Source organism: Primulina huaijiensis, chromosome 5 (genome assembly GCF_012295235.1).
Source record: "Primulina huaijiensis isolate GDHJ02 chromosome 5, ASM1229523v2, whole genome shotgun sequence".
NCBI lineage: Eukaryota > Viridiplantae > Streptophyta > Magnoliopsida > Lamiales > Gesneriaceae > Primulina > Primulina huaijiensis.
In genome coordinates, this window is record NC_133310.1 from 21,180,098 (window position 1) to 21,207,098 (window position 27,001).

General features: G+C 34.2%; 6 protein-coding genes and 1 long non-coding RNA gene across 9 annotated transcripts; 5 read left to right on the forward strand and 2 right to left on the reverse strand.

The window, feature by feature from the left end:
- The first annotated feature begins 1,126 nt into the window (after nt 1-1,126).
- LOC140977055 (translocase of chloroplast 34-like) lies at nt 1,127-4,016 on the forward strand. 3 transcript variants are annotated; one of them, XM_073441591.1, is made up of 8 exons: nt 1,127-1,283; nt 1,612-1,715; nt 2,107-2,214; nt 2,320-2,444; nt 2,530-2,806; nt 3,154-3,222; nt 3,303-3,464; nt 3,696-4,016. In XM_073441591.1, the coding sequence occupies exons 2-8, from the start codon at nt 1,617-1,619 to the stop codon at nt 3,771-3,773; spliced, it is 918 nt and encodes a 305-aa protein (XP_073297692.1). In that variant the 5' UTR covers nt 1,127-1,283; nt 1,612-1,616; the 3' UTR covers nt 3,774-4,016. The 3 variants fall into 3 exon arrangements, with proteins under 3 accessions (XP_073297692.1, XP_073297694.1, XP_073297693.1); XM_073441593.1 differs by having other exon boundaries at nt 2,542-2,806; XM_073441592.1 differs by lacking the exon at nt 1,127-1,283 and adding an exon at nt 1,294-1,380.
- LOC140977057 (uncharacterized) lies at nt 3,766-4,195 on the reverse strand. The gene is made up of 2 exons (XR_012175363.1): nt 4,139-4,195; nt 3,766-4,107 (listed from the first exon to the last, which is right to left on the reverse strand). It is a non-coding gene; the product is annotated as an uncharacterized lncRNA (long non-coding RNA).
- A 197-nt stretch (nt 4,196-4,392) lies between these two features.
- Nucleotides 4,393-7,220, forward strand: LOC140977054 (cell division cycle 20.2, cofactor of APC complex-like). Its single transcript, XM_073441590.1, has 8 exons — nt 4,393-4,617; nt 4,713-4,814; nt 5,243-5,425; nt 5,688-5,957; nt 6,038-6,140; nt 6,238-6,554; nt 6,700-6,858; nt 6,955-7,220. Exons 1-8 carry the CDS (start codon nt 4,531-4,533, stop codon nt 7,096-7,098), a joined length of 1,365 nt encoding a protein of 454 aa, XP_073297691.1. The 5' UTR covers nt 4,393-4,530; the 3' UTR covers nt 7,099-7,220.
- A 576-nt stretch (nt 7,221-7,796) lies between these two features.
- LOC140977056 (E3 ubiquitin-protein ligase BOI-like) lies at nt 7,797-9,372 on the forward strand. Its single transcript, XM_073441594.1, has 3 exons — nt 7,797-8,234; nt 8,316-8,644; nt 8,754-9,372. Exons 1-3 carry the CDS (start codon nt 8,216-8,218, stop codon nt 9,240-9,242), a joined length of 837 nt encoding a protein of 278 aa, XP_073297695.1. The 5' UTR covers nt 7,797-8,215; the 3' UTR covers nt 9,243-9,372.
- Nucleotides 9,373-10,031: 659 nt separating this feature from the next.
- On the forward strand, nt 10,032-11,414 carry LOC140977059 (uncharacterized). Its single transcript, XM_073441597.1, has 2 exons — nt 10,032-10,830; nt 10,937-11,414. The coding sequence occupies exons 1-2, from the start codon at nt 10,192-10,194 to the stop codon at nt 11,048-11,050; spliced, it is 753 nt and encodes a 250-aa protein (XP_073297698.1). The 5' UTR covers nt 10,032-10,191; the 3' UTR covers nt 11,051-11,414.
- Nucleotides 11,240-15,842, reverse strand: LOC140977058 (metacaspase-1-like). Its single transcript, XM_073441596.1, has 5 exons — nt 15,299-15,842; nt 12,470-12,800; nt 11,884-12,004; nt 11,584-11,796; nt 11,240-11,500 (listed from the first exon to the last, which is right to left on the reverse strand). The coding sequence occupies exons 1-5, from the start codon at nt 15,663-15,665 to the stop codon at nt 11,441-11,443; spliced, it is 1,092 nt and encodes a 363-aa protein (XP_073297697.1). The 5' UTR covers nt 15,666-15,842; the 3' UTR covers nt 11,240-11,440.
- Nucleotides 15,843-19,989: 4,147 nt separating this feature from the next.
- LOC140977060 (polyadenylate-binding protein 1-like) lies at nt 19,990-26,616 on the forward strand. Its single transcript, XM_073441598.1, has 6 exons — nt 19,990-20,315; nt 20,444-20,546; nt 24,818-24,891; nt 25,638-25,829; nt 25,911-26,035; nt 26,253-26,616. The coding sequence occupies exons 1-6, from the start codon at nt 20,187-20,189 to the stop codon at nt 26,296-26,298; spliced, it is 669 nt and encodes a 222-aa protein (XP_073297699.1). The 5' UTR covers nt 19,990-20,186; the 3' UTR covers nt 26,299-26,616.
- The last annotated feature ends 385 nt before the right edge of the window (nt 26,617-27,001 follow it).

Below are 27,001 nucleotides of genomic sequence, written 5' to 3' on the forward strand. Positions count from 1 at the left end.
ATTAATAAAATAATAATTATTTTTTGTTAAAATAATATTTTTTCTTAATATCGATTTGAGCCGTTTATCAAATTAATAATTTCTATAAATTAATTATTTTTTAGATGATGTTTATGTAAATTTATTAATCATCAAATCATAAATTTATATTTTTTTAAAAGTACAAGCATTACGATGACAATGAAATAAAATATGATCATATGCTTTTTTGTTTTTAGAAATTTTAATTCTGATGTTGAAATTCTATTCTTGATTATGTATATTGTAAAATTTATCTGATCACCAATAAATTGAATATTATTTAATTATTAAAAACAAGACATACGTATGATCGATCTTTTGTTGTTTTACTAAAAATTATAAATATTTATAACGATTTAATTTCAATATCGATCAAAGTGTCATGGTTTGATCATATTTTTATCAGGGAAAGTTATTGGATATGATATAATATCCCTCATTTATTTTTTAAAATATATACAATAAATTTTATTTTTTTATATTAATTTAAGGTATATGTACAGAAAATGGTTGAAACACAATTTTTTTTACGTATTAAATTTATGTTAACTTAATGGAAAAAATACTCTTTAAAATAATAAAATATTAAGTTATCACGATCTCAAACATTCTTTATACATTTTGGTATTATTATTTATTTTTATTTCTTAAAGTATATTTTGTGACGTGGTGGGAGTATTTATCACGATCTCAAACATTCTCTATACATTTGTTTTAGAGTAGATTATTTATTTTTTAATTGAGGCCAAATGATTTATGAAGAATCCGATTAATAAGATGTTGACATAAAATTACTGATGTTGACATAAAATTCAGTTATTCAAAAATGTATGTTTAACCAATAATTAATTAGTAACGTATAATGATTCACAAAAGATACTGACAAAAAATTTCACTTTTTAATTTTGTGATATCAATCTCTAACTTTATTAGATTCATAAAAAAAATTTATTTTTATATTAAAATATTAATTTTTACTTTAAATATATATCACACGAAAATAAATGTCTCGCGAAAATATACGTGTGAGGTGTTGTAATAAAAAAAAGATGGCTGGTCTAGTCTAGATGATCTTGTTTTCCTAAATTCAATTCCGTGATTAAGGTTAACTCGAAAGGATGATGTAGTAATTTAACATGTAGTCCTTTCATGTAATTCGTACCGCAGGAGCCTGAGGGCTAAGGAGCTTCCAAGTTCGCTGAACGCTCTTCATTAGACAGATAGATAAAGTTGGTGCGGCGGTGAATTCGAAGATAGATAAGGTATTCCCTCAATAGGGTTCTCTTAAATCTTCCTTTTTCTTTGAATTATCCTATTTTTCATCTGAGATTTTGTTGTGTAATTGAGTCAATTGACTGTGTAAGTCTTTTTCTCCGCCTTTCTGATGTTTCTTTTATGTTTTGTCTTTTTTCAGTTTATCCTGTGTTATGTATTCAAAAGTTTTTTTTTGTTGTTTCTTAAGCGAGTTTTGTCTCAAATTCATAAAAGATTTACTATTTTTGTCCTTGGCTACCTTTTGATTATGTGCTCTTGGGAGTTTTTTTTTCCTAGCAAATTTTGATTCGGGAAATTCTTTTTCTTGGTTTTCAGTGGAAATGGCGGTGCAGCTAGTTAGAGAATGGACTGCAATTCAGCAGTTTCCTGCAGCAACTCAGGAGAAATTGGTTGACTTGTTGTCAAAGTTAAAGAACCAGGTTCCACTTTTTTCTCATGGGTTGATGGATGTTCTTGAGTACCATTTATGGCAGTAAATAAGATTAAGATTGTTTGGTTCTACCTGTTTGGTCCCCATGAAAAGCGGGAAGATATTGTTGACTATGAATCAAAATGAGAACAAGTAGTGGTGACCAATTAATAGAAAAATATTCAAATTTCGAATGAAAATTCTGTAAAGTTGTTTGACTTGACTCTCAAAAGACACCAAGTTAGCTATCGAGAACAATGGTTGGAAGCTTGAGAATGAGTCCTCTGTTTTTTTTGTATGTTTCTGTTTACTTCTCTCAGAAAATGTAGGTGGTCTTTTTTATAAGTACTTGATGTATAAGGTGTATCCATGGCAATAACGCTGTTTGTTATTTCCTGTAGAATGTCAATACATTGACAATCCTTGTGATGGGGAAAGGTGGTGTTGGAAAATCTTCCACCGTCAATTCGATTGTTGGGGAACGAGTTGTCACAGTTAGTGCTTTTCAGGTATATAGTGGTTCTCTGCCTGTGGTTTTTGTTTGCTTTTTTATTTCATTATTTGAGGTCTTAAGGATAATGTAATCCTTGTGGCATGCATTCCATTTGTTTCAGTCGGAAACTCCTAGGCCCGTGATTGTTTCACGATCACGATCAGGATTTACTCTGAACATCATCGATACCCCAGGGCTTGTTGAGGGAGGATATGTCAGCGACCAAGTGCTCGAGACCATTAAAAGGTTTTCATTAGCATATATTAGTGGCTAACGATGGTTTATGATTCTGCAATAATATCTGAGTTTGATGTGATAAATTTGTTTGTAGCTTTCTGGGCAGGTTTCTTTTGAACAAGACAATAGATGTTCTGCTTTATGTGGATCGTTTGGATGCATATAGAGTGGATAATTTGGACAAACAGATCGTGAAAGCCATTGCTGATGGTTTTGGCAAAGATATATGGCAAAAATCAATGGTTGTCCTCACACATGCTCAGCTCTCTCCTCCAGACTTATTGAGTTATGAGGAGTTCTTTTCCAGACGATCGGAGTCTCTCTTGAAATGCATCCGACAAGGAGCTAGGATTGGTAAAACGGAAGCTCAGGTATGCTTAAATTTTACGCTGACCATACTTCTATTTTCTTTCTTTAAAGGAAAAATTGTTTCCATCATTTACCTGAAGTGAATCTCATTACTACAATTGAAGAAATCGAACTGATGGACATACTGTGCTATGTAATAGTTAGTGTGTCTGGAGGACAGAGGACTATTTGGGTCAAATGTTTCTCTATTGGGTTCTGAAACGTTTTAAAATTTCATGCATTTTTTTTTCACTAATTATCAAATGAAAGCAATTCAAGATTTAGCAATTCATTCATTTAATGGTTTGAAATACATTGAGATGTCAGCAGGTGTGATCTCACTTTAGTTCTTTGCTGCCTTTTTCAATAGAACTATGCCATTCCAGTTGCTTTGGTTGAGAATAGTGGGAGATGTAACAAGAATGAGTACGACGAGAAGGTCGGTTTGTTTCCTCTAGAATTCCTGTTTAAAGTCTCGCTATTTCGCCAACGTTCGTAAATTGTTCATCTGCATTGTAGATCCTCCCAAGTGGTTCTCCTTGGATACCCAATTTGGTTCATACTATCACCGAAATTACCTTAAATGGAAAGAAGAGTATCCTTGTTGATCAGAAGCTGATTGAAGGACCAAATGCGAATGATAGAGGAAAGCTATTCATCCCTGTCATTGTAGCATTCCAAGTAAGTGATGTTCCAACACTTGTTCTATATAAGCACACAAATGAGACATATATCAAACAATCGTTAAATTTGTTATGCGGAATCCATCTCTAATTGATGTACATGACCCAAGATAAATTGCATATTTGGTTCAGAAGATTTCGATAACATTGATAATATCCCATCTTGCCACATAGAGAAAGCCACGTCTTATTGGAGTGATACTTGATTCTCATTTTCTCCTTGTAACAGTACTTCTTTGTCATCAAAACAATTGAGAAGTGGATCAGCAAGGATATATTCAGAGAGACTAAAACTCCACGGGGGTAGCACAAATTCATACTCGCCACCCTCCCGTCTCTCTCAAGTTTCATTTTCTGTTTTTTTTTCTTGAATCTTCATGTGTCCTGTTAGTTATCTATTTCTACTACATCAGTGATTTCCGGCTGTATTTGCATTTGACGTACATTTGAGTTCGATTTTTTTTTAACTGATTGTTTAATTCTGATGATTAGTTTTCGAGACGATGATTATGCTCCGGGGTATTCTTGATTCAGTGCATTTACCGTAATATATGGCGAGTCCTTCTCTTTTATATATGTTGAGATTATCAAAATAATAGTGATTTTTGCATGATAAAATTGTAATTTAATTCATTAAAACGCTTGATCATTTTTTGAAAATTCTTGTGGAACTGTTTACCTCAACGTCTATGTATCCAAGTTCAAATATTATTAGATTCTTTTTCGGGATGACATTATTTAATTTAAAATACTAATAAATGAATTTTAAATATATAAATATTTCCTATTTATCGGTCGCGTCCCAAATTTTTTACCCAACGGTTTCAATATCACCAACGGCAAGGCCAGTCTTCATCATATATATGGGGAAGGCCACCCATATTTTTGGCGCGAGGCAGCAGTAGAGAATTGAAGTTCGGACGTTCTCACAAGTCGAAGAAAAATGCTGTGATTCTCTTCAAGAACCGCATTAACAGTTGATGAACAAAACGTTTTATTGCATGAACGAAATGTTTTGGTGCATTCTCTGGATTTAGTTTCTGGGTTTGTGAAATTTTTAACTGATGGATCGTGAATACGATTGGAGACTTCAATCCGACTGGTACTCGCCTACTCGCCTCCACGACAGTCCTGTGGAGTACGATTTCTTGGTACGGATTGAGTAAAAAAATTTCTTGAATAATCAAGGGATTCGTAACGATTTCTTGCTTTCATTACTTCTTTTTAAAAGTTGTGTTGTTTTTAGGGAGATAGATTTATACCGAATAGGAGCCTGATGGATCTTGATCAAGCGCACGGTGCATTGACAACCAGGAATAATGCAGGTCCCAAGGAGACTAACTTCAGAGTTGAGTTTTTTTTTTAAAAAAAATTTAATCATTCATTATCAAATTAGGACTTCTCGTTTTCTTGAATTGATATTGTGGGTATTTGATGGTATTTTTATTTTTGGTCATGTTGATGAGCAGAACGAGACGAGTAGACTACGTGATGAGAAAGCAAATGAGAATTTATTTATATTTGATTTTGCGTTAGAAAAGATGGTTCATCTGAAGAAATTTTCTGGTAATAAGGATTTTTGAACTTGTGAGAATTTTTATCACGGAGGCGAGAAATTTGTATGTTTGATATGTAAGCTAATCAGAAGAAGGGTTCACATTTTTTTGTTTCTAAATAAATTATCAACGAAAAATGATGATATACTATAGCACCGCAATTGATTCAATAGATGGATGAATGACTACCAGTTCTTGCTCTCATTTGAATATAAACCAGATTGCATATCAAAAGAAGTTGGAAAATCTGACTTTAGATGTTGAAGGAAGGCCATTTCAGATGTTGGTTTTCAGGGGCAGCCCCAAATCGAGTAGAAAATCGCAATCACCCCATATGATTAATGAGATGAGACGTAGTGATGAGGATATCTCAGATCATAAGCCCTTACGACAGTTCCCTAAGGTACATCATGACATGCCCGAGGTTAAAATTTCTGCTGTTAATTTTTACTTTCCCATATTAACACTTTCTTTTCCGGTACAAGTGCAAGTTGATTAATCACAAGCTTGAGTTTTCGAGATTTTTTTTTAGATATATCTTCTCTGGTTTTAGATCATGGATTTTTGTTTGATATCATCTTTACGTAATTATACTCTATTTACAAGTGCAAATTTTTTAATTTAATTTTGCATCCGCAAGCTTACATGTGTATGCTGATGTGCAGCACGAATCCCGTATTCTGGATGCGCCTAATATAAGGAATGATTACTATCTCAATGTCATGGATTGGGGAAGAACCAACATTCTTGCTGTTGCTTTGGACAAAAAATTATACCTATGGAATGCAGATAGTAGTAAAATTTCGTTGGTATCCGAGGCCAACAGCGGTGATGACTATACTTCTAGTGTTGCCTGGTCTGAAGATGCCAAAACTATAGCAGCAGGATACAGGTCCTCCGTGATAGAGCTCTATGATGCAGAGACATTTAAATGTGTAAGAATTATATACATGTTCTTTTGTTTCAGATCCACGTGTATTTTGTTTTGGATTGAAGTTCCTTAATATTCTCTCAGGTGAGATGTCTTAAAGGTCACAAGAGAAGGATTGGCTGTATCGCATGGAACAGTCACGTGTTGACATCGGGAAGCTGTGATAGATCCATTATTAATCATGACGGTATTCAAGTTTGTGATTGGTTATAATATCTAGTGATGTTATGACTTATGAACCTAGTTCTTTTGATCACATTTTAGTTTGCTATCGTGTTTGACAGTAAGAGCAAAGAACAGCTTGATATGTAACGTGAAAGTGCACACTCATGAAGTTTGCGGTTTGAAGTGGTCGAGCACTGGAAATATTCTAGCAAGCGGTGGCAATGACAATCTTGTTTATATATGGAATGCATGTAAAATGAGCTCAATGCATTACATTCACCGCTTTAATAGTCATTGTGCTGCCGTGAAGGCTCTTGCTTGGTGCCCGTATAACGACGACATACTAGCTTCTGGAGGAGGCACAGATGACGGAACAGTCAAGTTGTGGAATGTGCAAAAAGGAGCCTGTGTTCGCAGTATAGATACTAAAGCACAGGCAAGTTTTAACACTGTTTACTATCTCTGAGGTGATTTTAAGCTATCTTTAACTAGTGGTTTTACATTTGATCTCCGATTATTTCCATTTTTGCATCCTTGCAATGACTCAATAAAACTTGGCTTTGTGGGTGTTACTTGAACAGATATGTGAGCTGATATGGAACAGTCATCATAAAGAGATACTGAGTGGACACGGCTATGGAACTGAATGTCAGAACCAATTATGTTTATGGAAGTATCCATCCATGTCCAAAATCGGACAATCCTTGAGTCATGCATCTAGAGTTCTTCATCTTTCCCAGGTTTGATATTACACGTCACGTAACTCAAGAATCGCAAAAAATAGAACCGATTCAAATGCAGTAACATTCGTTTTTCGTTTAATTCATTTTGTACAGAGCCCGGATGGCCTGACAGTAGTCTCAGCTGGAGCAGATGAAACTCTACGATTCTGGGAGGTGTTTGGTCCTGCACAAGATACCAATTCAAACGATTCATATTTGAAAAGTCTATTGTCTTTCAAAACATCACCTATGAGATGATCTGAAATGAAAAGAAAGTAAAACTTTTTTGATGTTATTTAGTTTTTCAACTTCATGTGAACGGCCTTTCTTTAGTCATTTCAAAAGTTTCTTGAATATTTGGGTTCCAAACTCATCTAATTGTTTTTTCACTGTCCTAAATTTATTATATTCACACATTGAAAATCTGTCAAAAATCGGTGGGCCTAAAATTCCAGCTGCCAAAAACGGCGGGCCTAAAATTCAAGCCCATATAATGACCCAAATTAACAAGCTTCTGTCTCTACCATTTCTTACTCCATTTCTGATTTCTCCCGGAACGACCCTCAGCCAACAAGAATGTTGAGGCGGGCTCGACGGTTCCTCCTTGGTTGAGCTTCCACCGCAACGATGCAGTGTTGGGTCATATTAGGTTGATATGGTCATAGTCCCTGCAGCTACTGGACAGATGGGTGTTTTGCCCCGTCATGTAGCTACGATTGCTGAGCTGAAACCTGGTATTTTATCAGTTAACGAGGGTAACCACATAAACAAATATTTTCTGAGCAGCGAGTTTGCCTTTTATCCACAGAAACTCTGTTGCTGATATAATAGCTGTTGAGGCTACGCCCATGGACCGTATTGATCCAGACTTGGTTCATAAAGGATTCGCTGAATTCCAACAAAAGTTTGAGAAAGCCGAAGCCCAACTTCGGGTTGATGTCCAAAGTGCTATTTGAGTTAAAATAGTAAGAATCTACCATTTATTTTATAACCATTTTTGAATTTTTTTTCCCTTTACTAAGATGCTATTTCATAATATATTATTATATTTTTTATAACACTAATCTCTTATTTCCTTAAATGATATATTATCCTAACTTTTAATATTTTAAAATTAAAATAAATTATAAATTAAATACATTGATTAATATAATATAACGAAGAAAAATACGTTCTTTACTCTAACAGGAGGCAGGGGTTTGCAGTTAAGCATTAACTGAAACCACCCCATTTTAATTTCCAGAGGGATTTGATGAAAAGTTGCGTCTGTTAATATAGACGTATTAATTAATTTGGATTGTGCCACCGTTTCACTCTTTATAAAACTCCTCCACCGCCCCAACCTCCGCCACCGTTTCAGGTCCATTACTCTGCAATGATCCTTAAAAATGGAGGTGCCTCTCCCTCTATCTCTCTGAAGTTAAATTTCTTGTTTTTTAAGCGGTTATTATTCCAACCCTTTACGATTCTTGCAGTGCCAAAGGATTCACGCAAGAGAAAAATGAAGGAAGTTGCAGAAGAACCATTCAAAGCACAGCAACAGATTAACCTCTTCAATCTTCAAGGTCAGCAGCACTTCTCTTCTCCTGATATTCCTGTTAATGGCGGCCAACAGTCACGAGTTCATCAAATCCTCAACACCGCAGCGCCTTTCAGACCCTTTTCTTCTACTTCCCAAGGTGCTTACATACCCTTCACTTCGTCTCAGCCACTGCACTCCATTGCTGAGAAGTACCCGCGGTTCTCCGTAGATGTTACGAAATGGCGAAACGATAATCAAATTGATCAAATAATCACAGCCCATGTAATCACTTTTCGCGTATACTTTAATGGGATGATCTTAGTTTTTTTGCTAACGTGATCTTTTTAATGATTAATGTAAGAATGATGAGGATTTTGTTATATGTAAATAGGAAGTGGATCTAAGGTATGCATTGGGGCGAATGCTGTCGGAGCACCACCGCATCACCCATAACGCGGCTGAGGAGAGAGCGACCAAGAAACTGAGAGAAAGAGAAATGGAACTGCAAGAAAATATGAGTAAAAATGCGGAATTGAAAGAGATGGCGGCACACTACAAGGCGGAAAAGGAGAAGGTACACGACAGGGTGGAGTTCTTGGAGCAAGTGACGAAATCTTTACAGTCCCGCCTGCGGGATGCAGTTGATACTCTGCGGTACGCAGAAACGCCGCAAGACGATGCGGAATCGTCGTTTACTGACCCAGACAGAGTTCGACCCGTTAAACTCGAGTGCAAAGTCTGTGAGGAGCGTGTGGCCATGGTGATGATGTGGCCTTGTCGCCATGTTTGTGTCTGTGTGCAGTGCGAGTCCGCCGTTAAGGAATGCCCTGTTTGCGGCTCGGTTAAGAGGACGAGTGTGGAAGTGCGTCTCCCATCTTAACGAAGAAGAAGCTAGCTAGAGTTCAAGAAATTTTCATAAATCTTCTTCAGACAAGGGTTTAGCCAGGAAATATATAAATCTTTGGTTTAGGTTTTCATATTAAAATCTTATTACATTTAAGTTTGCATGAAATGACAGCTGAGTTGGTAAACGGTAGACCTTGTGTTTGAATTATCTAACTTCTCTTTTTTTAGTTGAGTCTATTGTAAATGATTTATTCAATATAATTTATTTGATCAACGTAGCTTATCGACTACTGCATTGATTTGTGGATTTATTCAGATCATACAAAATATAACGGTGGTCAGTTTCATCACGATAACAGTAAATATAATTTTAGAAAATACCTTTAAAAAGATAAGTTCTCATTATCCGTCCAAATATACCTACTTCATATTATATCACTATATTAGTACATGCTATAGGTAAGTAATTTTACCAATCTATATTGTTTCATAAGAATACAAAATATGATAAATTAAACTCAAAACACAATAATTTTTTTTTACGAATATTCATTCTAATATTATATAATCTTTCATGCATAATTTAGCTTTTTGTTATATTATAAAAAATTAATGGCAAAAACCTGTGTGAAACGGTCTCACATGTCGTGTTTTGTGAGACGGATCTCTTATTTGGGTCATCAATGAAAAAATATTACTTTTTATACTAAGAGTGTTACTTTTTATTGTGAATATTGATAAAATTGACTCGTCTGACAGATAAAAATTATTGAGACTATCTCACAGAAGGCCTGCTCAAAATTAATATACACATGCAATTACTAGTGTCGTCTACATATGAGAAATAATAATCCTTGTAACTGAAAACTGCAACGCTTCGCAGAGGAAAATGCACAGTCGCGGCTGTATCTATTATATATATTCTGTTGGGGAAAACTGTGAATTACTGCATCTTTTCCTTTCTTCCAACGAAATCTGAATTAATGGCCGACGATTACGTTAATCAAGTCATGGATTTCCAGCCAATTTCGTCAACTTCTCCTTCAATTCCTCTCCATTTATCCGGTTCTCTTGCCGGTGATACTGTACGCGTGCAAGGAGACACCGGAGAGTATGAATTCTCCCTTCAGTTCAGTATCCGAAGAAGGGAACAGAATCCTGGCAGTCCCGGCAGCTTTTCTGATGCAAATGTCCAAGAAACGGGCACCTTATGTGATTCCGCTGATTCTTTGTCTTCTGCATCTCCTACTTCAGGTCATGAAACTCAAGACCGTAGCGTGGGTGAGAATGAATTCAACGAAGAATCTTGGATGAGGAGGAGAGATGACATTGTGACCAGGTTGAGGAGTGGGGTTTTGTCTCCGGTGAAGTATAATGCCAGTGGCAGTTACGGTGTTTTTCAGGGTAGGCCCAGTTCGGGGAAGAAAACGAAGATGGAAACTGGGAAAGGACATAATGCGTTGGAGAAAATGCTTAGAAAGCGGAGTTTTCCCTTGAGGCCATGCAATTCTTATGCCTTTTTTGTTATGACAAATTGGGGCGGGGTTAAGTGTTCTTCCTTCGAGGAAACGAGCAAGAGCTTGAGTAAGAAATGGTGTGAACTCCCTAATGACATGAAAAAGGTACGCATGTTTTCTTTTCGCGAAAACATTGGAACTTAAATAAAAGTATTTGATTATTTTAGGTGAATGATTATTGGATACTCCCCTGGTGATGTTATGGTAACAGGAATATGAGAACTTGGCTTCGAAGGACAGTGCAAGATACATGAGACAATGTTTGCTGTTAAAGAACGATGTACAAGAAGAAACCGGGTCTGAATTACTTGAAGACGAGAAGTAAGCTGGTAAAACTTAAAGTGTGTTAGAAACGTAGCAAAATTGTTTATTATTCTATGTTTGTTGTACTCACATTATGAAGAAAAAAGGAAAAAGAAAAATTTACCTTAGAACAGTTCTCTGAAATACTTGAGAGTAATTTGGTAGGATTGGTTTACAAAATGAGTATCTGCTGGTTAAGAAAACGAAGTCGAAAACCATTTGCATCTAAGCTTATTATACAGGTTGTTATTTGCATAATCTATAATATTTTATATTATATGTACAAAGAAAATAATATTACTTGGAAACCAGGTATTGTAATTTATCAACAGTGAAAAAGAAGACCGAGAGCCTAGAACTTTTGCTGTGTCACTCGTTGGTTGCAGCTGATATGAACTCCTAATCTTACATCTTATAGAGAAAATGGCTTAGCATAAACATCAAATGGTTCATTAGCACTAAGCTGTGGCTCCTGCAACCAGGAGAAAAAGCCATGTAGAACAAGTTGATATTTGTCATTTTAAAAGATAACAAAGTCCTGACAAAATTGCATACCTGTCTTTTTCCAATGCCAGGACTTCCCCCAGTCAAAAGCATTGTGAGAAGTGTTGTAACCACACCCCCTCCTATTTCATCATCCGCATTTCGAATGGTAGACCTCATTGCATTTAAAATACTTCCATATGTAGGATTACTTACTTGGCCTCGTTCAACTGCTTGGATAAATGAAAATGTCATTGCACCTGTTGAAGTCACCTTGGATAGAGCCTGTCCAGCAGTTTTTTGTGTATTAAATGTCATACATATGTAGCCAAGAAGTTAACTCAATATCGAAACGTTGGAGACTGAGCTTACAGATGTATCTGCTGAGATTTGATCATCATCACAACCACTAAAGGATATGACTTCTCCTCCACTAGTGCCTTTCCAAGTACCTGTACGAGGACGATGGTCTTCCCATACATAGTGCCCAGTTCTGAATCCACATACAAATGGATAAACATTTGAAAGTTCGTAATTTTTTTGTGGTAAATTTGTCAGCACCCCTAGTATTAGGCTTAAAATACAGTAACGAAGGTCACCTGTTATCTTCTGTTTCAGTGTTTTGTATCAAGTGGTTCTCAAATAGTGGCAGAGTCGGAGTTATGGTTCATATTTTCATTAGTGTATATGATTATATAATTACAGATCTCCTAATTGTTTTGGGGGATGGGGGGTTGTCATCATAAAAATATGCAAGTCAATAAAAATATTTAAGAGGGAGATGCTGTCATGGAACCTCGGGAGAGTACGGATATATTTTGGAAGTGGTGCACTAGAGGGGTATGAGTAAGATAGTGCTTGTACATAAGAAAATATGTGCCAAGTATCTAGTCGGTATAGAAATAGGCATAGCACCAAAGGAATAAACTTAAATCTATTATGTCCCCAAGTAACAAACCTGTCCATTCTACAAAGATATGGCAAATCTAGCATCGTGCCACTGTGACACGAGTCTATGATTGCGTGAAGCTTGACTCCACAAGTAAGTGGCCTAACAATAGTTGCATTGATCTCATCATCAACAATCATTCCATATGTCTCGAAATCCAAAGGACAGAGTATTTCATCGAATCCGTCGACCTCATCTCCTGTGTAGTTCCTCTTTTGTGAACCATGGCCAGAGTAATGAAACACCAGGGAGTCCCCAGGCTGGCAACCTTGCACCAGCCAAAACATAGCCATCCTAATGTTGTGTTTTGTTGGGATTTTGTATGGGTCAATTTCCTCTTCTGAAACAACACTTGCACGTGTTAAGGGGGGTTGGATGATATGAAAAAAATGTTAAGAAACACAGGGCATTTCATAGGATTGTTACAAATTAAACCAAAATATGCCACCTTTCACAAATGTTATCGAATTAGTCGGTCACCTGACTCACTAAATTCTTAATTCTTTCTATATAATGCATCGAATACTGTCTTGTGAGGCACATCTGATGTAATATAATCGTTGGTGTATCTCCCATTTAGATGTTGCAAAATCCAAACATATTCCAAGAAAGCCATTCTTTTTTTCGACTTCTCAGATTATTGTATTTCTGAAAGTTCTGATGTACTGTTTGCGAGTTTATTTAAAAATTTGATGTGCATCCTCCAATTAATTCCTTTTGAATCTTTTCGAGCTGTCGCTTTGACAAAAACTGGTGCACATTTCAAACTTCGGTTCCATCTGTGGACCTAAAGAATAATTTAAAGATATGCTTTTTAGATTTTGACGATCATGCCATGAAACATATAAACTAAGTAGGGTGTATTCAATCGAAGGTTAATAGTTTTTAATAACTCTTTTAAATGACATATATTTGTGAATTTGACATATTTTTATTGAGTTACATAGATTTTTACAGATTTGTAGATAGAAATCCATCTATTCTGACTTTTTGCAAAACTTTTATAATATTTGTAAAAGTTTTCTTATATGAGTAGGTCTCTTGTGAGACGGTCTCACGAATCTTTATCTGTGAGACGGGTCAACCCTACCGATATTCACAATAAAAATTAATACTCTTAGCATAAGAAGTAATATTTTTTCGTGGATGGTTCAAATAGTAGATCCGTATCACAAAAATACGACCCGTGAGACCGTCTCACACGAGTTTTTGGCTTCTTATATATGTGGATTTGTAACTTTAATTATATCATATTATTTTTCATTGATTTATTTGAAATAATAATTATTTTACGTGATATATTCATGGCAAAACAACATAAATATAATTTTTGAATAAAAATATGTTAGCTTATAGACCAACTGAAAATACTAGAAAAGAATTAAAAATTTCTTTTTATTCAAAAATTTAAATTATATTTATTAAAAAATATTATTACTTTCAATTTTATTGACAACAAAGTCGAAAAATAAATCAAGACGAAAATATTTTTTGAAGATGACTGAGATAGATAGGAGAGGAGGGGAGAGAAAAATCTATCCAAATATTTGGATTGAATCAAAGACATTTTTTGATAAATTATAATTGTGTTTTTAAGTTTTAATATTGTATGTGACTGAATTATACGAAGTTATTAAAAGTTCAAAACTACTTCTAGACTTTTTTAAAAATTTTAAAGTCAAAGTTGAATACTACTTGATTTTTAAAACTCTTCAAACGTCTATTTCGAATATAAACTTTTATAGATTATATAAAAACATTGATCGAATATATTTAAACTTTTAAATTCTACAAAAATAATTAAAATTAAATTCATCAAATTACTTAAATCTCACATTATAAAAACCGTTGGGTAAAATCTTTTAAAATTTCAAAAGATTCGCGTCTTCAAAACTATGCATTACATGCGCATGCTTTGCATCTAATTTGAATTATTGACTGTTTTCTTTGTCTTCTTTAAGAACAGGGAAAATTGCAATTTAGGTTATATCTATGCTATCAAACTTAGAATACAGTCTTGTCTCTTTTAATTTTTCGAAATTTCAATTCTTTTTCCAAAAGAGTGTTGCACGTTTGTGTCGCATTGAAAAAAACAATAAAAATTATAACATATTAAAATTAAAAAATTTAGCAAAAATTTTTAAAAAATAAAACAAATATACAACAACAAAATTGCAATTTTTCCAAAAATTCTACTTTTATAGGTATTTTTTTAGTGTTGGCGAATAGAGAGTTTTTCGGCTATATATTCAAAATTATTTGGGGCTATACATCTTATTTTTCCGTAAAACTCATAAGCTATTTGCATATATCATTAAAGAACATCTTTGTTTGGGTAAAAACTTTTAGATCAAGTCTTTTTATTTATTAAACGAATCAATCATGTCCATATTTACAGAAAAAATAATAAATTTTTTTCAAAAATGACCTAAATAAAATATTCGTCGCGAAATAGTCTTACTTGAATTATTGTGAAATTTTAAGCTATTTGCAAGTATTGGAGAAGAACAATTTCCCCTATTCACTGATTATTAACTTATTCTCCAAAATTTATGGACTTTAAATGCATGCTACAGATATAAGTTGAAGTGAAACATATTTAAAAACACTGGAGACTAGAGTTAAATAAAATTAAGTAGCCATACCATACATTTTATTTCACGAAAACGTTACTAAATATATTGTAATTATATTTTTTTTAAAAAAAAAAGAAAAGAAGAATATAAAGATACTGTAATTTTTTTATTTGAAATAAAAGATACTGTAATTGTTCATAGGACCCAAATTTCAAAATTCAAAACAAAAACGATTAATCAAAGCTAGAAAACAAAATATTACCAGTGAGCATGAGAATGGAGGATTCTGGGAACTTGAACCTATTAATCAGCAAGTATTTCATGCATTTAGCATCATTAATGGTTCCCTTCAACTCGTGCCTCGAGTATCTATACGAGATCCCCACGATCACCGCCTTCTTCTGAGGGTGGGCGGTGAAAGAAGGACCAGGCCGCGGCGCGTAGTGGCCATTGTATGATCCGTTGACAGACGAGTACTGCGTGGGACGATAAGAAGGCGGAGCAGGTGGGTTGGTACGAGGATCGCCGACACGGGTGATGGACTTGCACACAGCACAGCGGATGGTGGCGGCGCCTGGCGGCAGCTGGAGTGGCGTCCGGCAGTTGGAACAATCTACTAACATCAACATTTTTGAGCGATCAAGATTCAGCAAGAGTATTGATAACGTGCAATTAATGTTCAATTTACAGTAAATTCTTTGAGTTCTTTTTCGTGGGCGACTGTGATCAGCGTCGGAGAAAAGCAGAGTCGATATTGAAGGGAAAGATTAAGGAAATGGAGTTGGTGGAAAATATGAAAACGGGAGTTTTTTATTGGCTACGCATTTGGTAATATCTGATCTCTTTGTTTTATTTATTAATTTTGCATGTAAATGTTTAATTCATAAGTCTCATTCGTGAACTCTTTCTTAGTTATAGGGTATTCAATTATGCACGTACATGTATAAGATTGTTGAGTATCTCTAGTGTGAGACGATATTACGAATCTTTATATGTGAGACGAGTCAACCATTCTGATATTAACAATAAAAAGTAATATTTTTTTATGAATGACCAAAATATGAGATCCGTCTCATAAATTACGACCCGTGAGATCGTCTCACACAAGTTTTCGCAAAGATTTTTATGTTTATTTTCATATCATAACAGTTATATGCAGTGACGGAGCCAGAAATTCAATAATAATTGGTCTGTGTTTTTGTTAAAAAAATAAAATAATACATGTCAATTAACTCTATAATAATTATATTTTAGGGATAAAATTTTAATTTTATCGGGCTCTATTTTTCTTTTTCTACTTGAGCTACATGAACTAATACAAAAAGTTTAATTTTTCTGTCTTTTGTATTTATTTTTTTGTTTGAACTGTCATCACTAAATATAAGTTTAAACTAAAATTTCAATATAAAAATATAAAAAATTAAAAATAGAAAGTCCTCCGGGACTTCATCCGGGTGGGCCATAAGGTTATTGCTTGGTTTTTTATATTTTTATATTATAATTTTCCATTAATTGTGTTCGGTTACCTTTTTTTTTTTCAAGTTATTGCCATATTTTATATATATGAAATAAGGTGTAAGGTTCTACAAGTTCCACGTGTACATAGACAAGGCATTTAATATGGTAAAATCAATGGAGGTGCCAATTATGATTATGACTGTTATCTGCAAATGCAGTGTAGGCCTGTCCGAATTTATTCATTAATAATAAATAATATTAGTAATGATCAAAATAAAATATTTATTTCATAAAATTAAATCGTTAACGCGCGTCCTGATTGATTAGTTGTGGTCCTTCAAATTTTGAAACGAAACGTCGTTTTTTTTTATTTTTATTTAAATGTTTTCTTTTAATAAGGTGAAATAGGTCATTACGTAATCTCTTTAACAAGATGTAGTGCTATTAAAATAGAAGACAATTTGGTCAAATCACTTGAAATGTAGCAAATAAACCCAAAAAAAAACGTGGGATTAAAATTAAAAAAAAAACAAACAAACAATTGTACGAGGATAGTTCTTAATTTTTTTATAACATACCACGTATATAGCATATGTGATGGGTGTCTTCTACAGTACTGTAATTTTAATCATCGTGACATATATATGATATATATTGATCCATTCAAAATGTATCAAATATTATGGATATATGTTTCTTTCACTGGTGGAAGCATATATAATTTCGTATTAATACTTCAAACATTGTGTGATCTTCGTATTCTTTAGATAACGCAAATCACACCTCCCCACTACATAATATGATGATAATCCACATACACGCACACGCACACGCGCGGCATATATATTCTACACTTAATTCAGGAAAGAAAAAAGAAATTAAGAATCTCATTCCAAATTCCATAGCCATATTTTTCTGCTGTCGTATAAAGTAGCAATTATTTATATATCGATCAATAATCAATCCCCCAACATGCGGAATAATGACAGCATGCATGCACCAATACAGACAATACTATAGCATTGAACCTTAGAATCCCAGAACCTCGTTTCATCTTAAATGGTATTTTATATGATTTTTATGTATATATGTATACTTATGTGTGTATAATACACAGATGGATTCCTCTGCTTGAGTACTTATAAGAATAGCTAGATGTATAATTCATAGATATTATATTTTATATTAATCCAGATATGAATTGGATGTGAGATTAAGTTATCACACGCACATTACTATTTGGTGTATTTTCCAAGTGTTAGAAAAATTGCAATCGTCATTATATATTTGAATATATATACACACACACACGCATATATCGACACATTAGATATGCATGAGGCATATATAAACTAGGTAGCTGCATGCCGCGGTGCCGGAGATCCACGCAGTCTCAAATCCGCTGTCCATTGCTACTCTTCAAACACTCGCTCCAAATTATGTTATCGATCATCACTATCTGTTCCTTATTCTTCTCCGTCAGATCCGGAAACAGAAGCAACGCCTTCATCAAGCCCATGTGGCATTCCTGCCCCATCGCCACCAGCTTCACGCAGCAGCTCTGGCTCACCTTGTTTTCGTTGTCGAACAGCCCGCTTAGCACTTGTCTCCCGCACTCATCCGTCAGCATCGAAATACATCTCCGTGACAATTCATAGAATCCGGGGTATGGTTCAGCACGGATCTCATCTGAAGGTGCCGCCGCTGGGATGTCGGGTACATTGAGGGTGACGGTGTTTGGGTCCGCAGCTACGATCGCTGGTGACGCCAAGACGGCAGATAAGATCACGAGGGTGAATGCTGCGGGAGCATATGGTAGCTTGAATCCTTCCATTGTAGGGTTAGTTTAAGGAAGATGAGATGAATACAGATGGGAAATATTGGACTGGTAGTTATAGGTTATTATTTAATTAACGTTTCGCATCAGTACGTGGAATTAATTTGTCAACAGTTTCTTTCATTCTTTTTCCCTCGAATAACGGCTTTGTAATAAATAGAGTAAACAAATTAATTTTGAGTGGGTTTCATGTTATACCGTTTCACGGATCTTAATCTGTGAGACGAGTCAACCCTACTCATATTCACAATATAAAGTAATACTCTTAGCATAAAAAGTAATACTTTTTTGACCAAAATAAGAGATCCGTCTCACAAATATGATCAATGAGACCGTCTCTCACAAATTTTTGCCATTAATTTTTCTTCGATGTCTATCAATAATTGTAATGTAAAAGTTATTTATGGAATACAATATAAATTGATAAATTGGTGTATCGATTATTGTAAATAACTTAGTTAGTACATAATTTATTTATATCGGTTAGTGATCACAAGTTTACTTAGTTGGTACACAAATTATTTCAAGTATGTACCTAATTGAATTTAGTAAGAGTAATTGAACTTTAAACCAATTTATATTAAGAGTACAATTGATTTTTTAGCTAGATCATGTACCAGTTTATCGATTTTCATGTACCAATTTACTAATTTATCAAAATGAATTTTACTCAAATTTTGTAACAAATCACACTGTTTACCAATAATTCTTACAACATTCTAAAATCGAACTCGTGTGTTGTTTTGCCTGATTCAGATTTAATGTAATTTTTCTGTTGTAGATGTGCTTTCGTAACAAGGCTATCGTAGTTTGGCAAAAACTTGTGTGAAAAGGTCTCACGGGTCGCATATTGTGAGACATATCTCTTATTCGGGTTAAGCATGAAAAAAATATTTTTTTTATGCCAAGATTATTACTTTTTATTGTGAATATCAGTAAGATTGACCCGTCTCACAGATAAATATTCGTGAGATCGTCTCACAAGAAACCTACTCATCAAGTTATTTGTGGAACACATCATGCGGGAATGTAGCCCGGAATCTTGTGCAAATTGCTGTCTTGTTTGCTTGCATTCAGGCCGGACCTGTTATAAGGTCACAGAACAATTATCTCAGGGCTCGGCTTGACAAAGGGCTGATTTTTAAAGAAAATATTATATATATATATATATATTAATTAATTAATTAATGATAGTTAATTAAAAAAATATTAACTGGTACATTTGATAACTTGAAAAATACATCATCAATAAAAAAAACTAGTAACTTATCAATTTAAAAACTTATCTCTTGTCTTCACCAGTATTTTTTTTTCAATTATCTTCTTCAATCATTTTTCGTATCTTTGATCGTCTTTATCGTTGCAACCGATTGTCAAAAATTAAAAGCAACCATATTTTCGGAAAACTCTTGATATATTATACGTTTTGGCACCATATTAAGGTGTTTATCAAAATTTTACGATGAAAATGTCAGTATATTTAAAAATAATATTATTATTTATTTTAAGTAATAATAATTTAAATCGTGAAAATAAAATTAAAAATATATTTATTTACGGTAAAACAAGAACAAAGATTAATGATTGGACAGTGAGACTCATACAAAACACATACAGTCTACAGACATATTGTTCTCATTTTTTTACCAGAACCCTTGAAAAAGTACAGCAACTCCGAAAGGGAATTAACGGAAGAATAAAAAGTACAAAAACGACAGTTTGGGGTGTCGTTTAAATCTTCCATCCCCTCTCCCTCTTATTCGCTCCCTCATTCGTTTTCCTTTTCGCCCCAAATCGTAACTCAAATACTTACAGAGTCATTACATACACAAATAGCAAAGGAAGTTAGTTGGGAATGGAGTACAAGGGGTCTCACGAACAAGAAGACGATCTTTACGGCGGCGATGTGCCTGAGGAAGCATACATGGAATCCGATTTCGACCAATCGATGGAACCTCAAGCCGATGTTGACTCCAAATCTGAGGTGTGTATGTGAAGATATGAATGGGTTTTCTGTCTTCTTTGTGTTTGTAAAATAGAAAGTAATAAGGGTTTGTGCGTGTATGAACAGTGTATATATGGTTTTGTGTGATTTGGGGTTTCATTATGTAGGAGTTGGAGAGTATGAAGAAGAGGTTGCAGGAGATTGAGGAGGAAGCATCAGCGCTTCGTGATATGCAGGCAAAGGTCGAGAATGAAATGGGAGCCACACAAGGTTTTTGCTCACTCCAAGTTTATGGACCTTTACAAAAATGTTGTATCTGTGTATGTTTTCAAAAAACTTTGAATTAGTACCTGATTAAAAATCTCAAAAGATTTTTTTATGTCTAATTGTTCAGAGAAATCAAGGGTAATTTTGACAAATGTAGGTATTTGCTAATTGATATGGGTTAGTTGAGTTGATTAGTATTGTTTTGAGTGTTCGCTTGCTTGTTGCAGTTTTATTTTTTAGTTTTTATTTATGCCAAATTGGATGGTATTTTATTGCTATCTACTTCTGCTCAAGATAATTCATATAATGCAAAATCAACATTCTTTTGGCATCAAAACGCTGCGAGCCTGTTTAATTCCAGTTATCTGCATTTGACTATCTTCTAACTGACTTGAGATACATGATAGTTATTTGGAACCAGGAATAAGTTCAAGATAACTTTATTGCAAATGACTTGGGTTGTATAATGGTTGCAATTAAATTAGATGTAGTCCACAATATTCGATATAAGAAAGATAGTTATTTCTTCATTGTTATTTTTTTTATTTATACATTGTATGCTAACGATTTTAAGTCTATATATGACCACACATTTAACTCCGGATATTATAATTACCATTCACTTTAGTGTGTGCTACTAATTTTTCTTCTACCAAACTGAATACTAATAATAACCTGGATGCCTAGTTAAATTTCTGTGCATCTGATATTCGATTTTTCGTTTCTTTCTGGTTTTTCTGGCTTGCTGGTTTGGCCACTTACATTATTCACACCCAATTTTATTTTTTATGGCTTAATTTTTGTATCAAAATGTGTGTTATGAATTATATTACTAAAAAAAAAGCCTTTTCACGTTGTCAGGACAGATATTTTACACTATTAACTGAAGTGAAATAAGGCCTAAAAGTTCACACACACACACCCCTTTAGATTTGTACCAGAATGGGTTTGCATAAGTCAACAACACCCATTGAAACATTTTATATCATCAATATCATGCATATAGAAGAATGGATAGCTGAGACCATAGCTTTTGGGTCAACATACCGTTGTTCTTCATACACAATCTTTTAACAATCGCTTCTAGCCTTCTATGTATCTTTAATTGTATATTAAACTTTTGTTGATCTGTTCTCATTTGTGCTTACCTCGTCCCATGTGTGCGATTAAATAATAAATAAATTCAATTATTCAAATATGGGTAATGAGTAACTTTACTGGTAAGATGTGTTTGTGAAGATGAGTTTAGGTTTAATGCATTAGCTAGATGGTAGTGGCTGTTGTTGTTGCCAGTGGAGTTGATCTATTTTAGATTGTTAGGACTCTTGTCTATTGCATGGTGTGGTTATTCAAAACTAATAAAGAAATTAAATATTTTATATTTTCATTGCAAATATGAGAGTGTGTAGGTGAAGAGTGAAAGCGTACGAGGGTGTAAAATTAAAAGTTCTATTTATACTTTTTATTGGTAAAGTTGGTGTGCTTTTCAGATGTCTTTTGCATGCCTTTGATGTGGGCATGAGTCAATGCTTTCATTTCTAGACAAATCATGCGATTTGCTAAATCTAATTACATATGTATTAGTTTACCTTTAGCGTTTACTTTATCCCTTGGCAAGGTTCATGTTGGATTGTGAATAGAAAACAAAATTCTGATCCATATTTATAACCGTTTTCAATTTTGGTTCCGAAGACGAGGACTTCGTTTTGATTTCGGTTTATGGAAATAAAAAATCAAAGGCAGGATGGTGTTGAAAACTGTAATTGGGAACCCCATCTTAACTTCTTAATACTTTTACCATAGGCAGGCGAATTAACTTTTGTAACTTAATTGCTTGATTTATATAAAATAAAATCAAACTTCATTCGTATCACCCTTTTTTAAAGAAAGAAAAAAATCATAATAATTTGTATGGTAATTATTAAAGAATTAAACTTAGTTTGATGATTTAATAACCTCTTTAGTCTGTAAATTGTTTTGAGTAAGCGGGAAACGTGGATAAAGTAAAAAGCAATGATTTGGCAAAAAACGTAAATAAAGTCAAACCTTTAATTAAGCGCATTAAACACGTTTGATGCTCAATAAATCGCAAGCCTTAGTTTCAAGATTAATATTGCAATAATCTAATATTTTATCGAATAAGAAAATCTTTAAACTTTCATATGGACTTTTAATATTTTAAATTTATTCCTCGAAAGAATTCTAGCTTCATTATTTTTCTCCAAATAAACCCAATGAGATGAGTTATATAAAGAGGATAACAATGAATTATAGTCCAACAAAGAGTTATACAATATTTAGGTTTTTTTTGTACATGATATAATTGTTGAAAACTAGTGACACATTTAATTTTGAATTTTTTGTGTTTTCTAGAGCTTGAAAATTTATATATTTAATTTGTTGTATTGCTTGATTGATGACTAATCATGCTTACACTTGCAACTCATGATGTTTGGTCTCGGCATTTCCCAAACCTCGAGCTTTTTATGACCTTGGCTTAAACACTATCATTTAACGAAGCCCTTGCCTTAACCATAAAGCCCAAGTCCTGGTATTTTTCAAGGGCTCGAGGCTACTTTTAAGCGCGCCTTCAAATCATAGATAGTAAATCCACGATGAAATCCATGATTACGAACATTTATTTTCTCTTAAATATGAATGAATTATGTTTATCGATTTATTAAAATGCAGGCTGTATTTTATGTGATTAATTTTCTTTGGATATTTAGATTCTAACATATCATTATTTGGGGTATTTTACTTCAATAAAGCTTGTGATGTGCTTTATCATTTTTAGGCTCTAGTCTATGATACTTATAAGTCTCGGTGTGCCTTACACTTCTAATAGCGAAGGTGAAACTGTTGCGCTACTTTCCACCTATCTAAATTTTTATGCTCGTGTTATACTTTCTGTTGTCCTATCCAAAGAACTGGCATACCACTTATTTATTTTACTTGTGAGACAAAAGTATTGAATGTGCAACAAATCGTAGTCATTTAACGACGTTCGCCTTTGAATGAGCATGCACTGATTTTAGTTATCTTTTTATTCGTTGGGCATAACGTATCTTATTTGAGTGAATATCGAAAATCCTTTGTATTTATAGCTCTTTCTTCTCATTTCATCGATACAAACGCCTCCCTCCCCTCTGCAAAGCAGGCAAAAATATTTTGCGATAAGATCGAATGAATCCTTTACGCAAAAAAGGTAGGTACTCACTTATGGGTCAGATCTAAATCACATCAAGCCAGTGACAATTTATTCAATTCATTTTACGCTGTTTTAGCCAAGCCTAAATGCTTAAGCAATTGAATGAGTCGCGAAGAGTTATCAAGATCTACTAATTGAACGAATCACGATTGAATTGATCCACCTTCACTCTTTATCTATTTTCTGTTTAGATGAATGAAATGATTTGATGTAGAATTTAATCTCATATTTCTTATTTGAATTCTTCCTGATCTACAATGCTATTGTGCTGAGTTGTTGTTTTAAGTCGCAGATTGTGAAATATTTTGCCTGGATACAATTATGTTTTGGACTTTCTATTTCTTGGTTTATGGCATATTGGGTTTGTTTAATTTGGCTCGATAGGTCCGTTTGCGTTCCTAAACTATATCTCGGTTGATTGTTATGACTGCTGTTGCGCGTAACCTAGATACACTTGTTCAACAGATCAATTTCGAATAATAGAACACATTTACTTTCAATCATTTTACTTGGTTCAAGTGCTTACCAATGGTCTTGAAATTATTTCACTGACTACTTGGGTCTTGTGTTTCTATGAAAACAAATTGAATTAAAATTGGAGAGATGTTTTGATGAGTTGTCTGGCTAGTTTCTCTCTCTCACTTTCTGATATTCCTCAAATTATTTTTTATAGACAGGCAGCAATGTGTTGCACTTGGTATAAGTTGGAAAATTCTTTCTTGAATAATATATCATTTATTGACCATAGTCAATGACCTTGGACAAGTGGTAAACAATTTGTCCTCCCCAAAAGAGTGAGGAAGAGAAAACAAAGTTGTATTTGGACTGGCTTAATGATTTTAGAAGCATTCTGGGTGTTTACCTGTTCACGAGGCTCTAAAATTTTGTCAGTGGATGTTTAGTTGTCCTTTGGAACTTCTCGTAGGTTGTAGCTTGTTCTTATTTTCTAGGGCTTCCCAACTTCTGTTTTGGAGGCTTTAAATGATTGGCTGTGAACCAGTGATTTTATCATCATTCTCTGTGACCAAACTAATTGTAATAACTTACTTGGTTGGCATTTCAGATGATTCAACTGGTGCCTCTGCTACTCAGGCTGAAAAGGAGGAAGTTGATTCTCGCTCTATATATGTTGGTAATGTGAGTTTCTTGGCCCTTGATTGAATTTTCACCGCAGCAATGTTAGTTTTTTCATATTGTGAAAACCACAGATTCGCGTAAACAAATTAGTTTTTATATTACTTAAATGAAAGATATACAAGGCTATGACAAAACCTTCAATACAAGGCTATGACAAAACCTTCTATGCTGAAGATTTTGTCCTCAAGGGAGAGCCCTTAACAAGAGAGAACGATTTCCCACTTCCCCCTAGTTCAAGTTAGAATTCTCTTACCAAAAGTAAATACTCAATAGCCTCCCTAAAGGGGGGTGGGCCCATGCTATTTGAGCCCGTAAAATGTTGCTCTTCATCATATCCTTCCAGTGAGAATGCAGACCTGGTTAGAAATAATATCAATACATTGTAATAACCAATTTTAGAATTTTTTGCAGCCTATGTTAAAGAAACTGGGGTTAGATTGTAACGTTTTAGTTCAACATGTATTTTAGTGGTTTAATAAAATGAAATTTGCTTTATCTTGGATTTTTTTTCCTGTTATCATTTTCCCACTCTCGTCTCAAAAAGGGCTAAAGATTACTGGATTTAGTTATTGTGATATATTTTATAAATCACAAGTCGGAGAAAACTTTGATGTTTCTACAGATAATTTTACCAATCTTGAAGATTTATGTTTGAATCTACATCTGTATATACTATGTATCACGGGTGTATGTGTGTGGTTCACCTCTCCACTTGATCCTTGGCAATTTTTCATGTCCAATTACAGGTGGACTATGCTTGCACGCCTGAGGAGGTGCAGCAGCATTTTCAGTCTTGTGGGACGGTCAACAGGGTTACCATTTTGACAGATAAGTTTGGTCAGCCGAAAGGTTTTGCTTATGTAGAGTTTGTTGAAGTTGAGGCTGTCCAAAATGCTGTACTGCTAAATGAATCAGAGTTACATGGCCGTCAACTGAAGGTGCGTTGACTCATCTTATTTTTAACATCAAGGCAAATCATTATTGAACTCCTGAAACTGATGTGTTGTGATAATTGGCAGGTATCTGCTAAGCGAACAAATGTTCCAGGAATGAAGCAGTATCGGGGAAGGCGCCCAAATCCATATTTTGGATCGAGAAGGCCATTTTTTCCTGGTTTTCCTGCTTACCCTCCTTATGGTTATGGGTAAGCAGCACTACAGTTGTTTTGTGCTTGCTTTGCTTTTATACGAATATTATAAGAAAGCTTGGTTCCAGGGGTTTTCAGTTACTTATTTACTCCAGTTTTTCTCTCTTTTGCATGTTTGTGTATGGGTTCACCCTTACGCTATGGAATCTCCCCCCTGCTTTCCCTTTTATTTTTTTAGTGTCTTACATTTAAGGTTTCAAACTCTCTTATGCAGGAGGGTTCCAAGGTTTAGGCGTCCAATGCGATACAGGCCTTACTGACGAATTTTTCCAGTTTTTTATGCTTTAAGTGAGTGGAAGTCGATTGAGAACAATCCATTTGAAACAGTAGTCATGCACCCGGACCTCCATATTGCATCCTTTCTTGATAACTTCAATTAGTTTGGCATGCTTATAGATCTATCTTAGTCTGAGATTTAAACTTCTTGTAACTCTATTTGGTAAAATTGATTTGTGCTATTTACTCCATACAATCGCATTTTCATATTGGAGGCAAAAAACAGTACAAATAGGAAACAATCAGCCATTTGTAATGTCGTCATATTCTTACTATGCCATTTCTTGTCTTCAGACTTTTTATCCTTCTGCTTCTTCTCTTGTTCTTTTTCTATGGGAAAATTTTGGTGACATTAAAAAAGTATATGACGTTTTCTATTTACAAATCAGTACTAGTTATCTAATATTAATTTTAAAAATTAGATGTGCAGCTTTGAGGGCTAATTTCCTTTGTCCCTTGAACTACGATCGATGCCCATTTAAACTCTCGAATTTATTATTTGTATCACTTTATGTCATCCAATTTTACCCTGTACCCACCTAATTCCCTTATAATATCTGAATTTCCCCATTCAAATTTTTTCTTTTTTCCCGAATCCCTCTTAATGCAATATGCTATATATTCTGCCGAAGAGAAGCCAAATTAAAAGGTACAACATTTTTCCATCCTTCTTAGCATCTCCTCAAT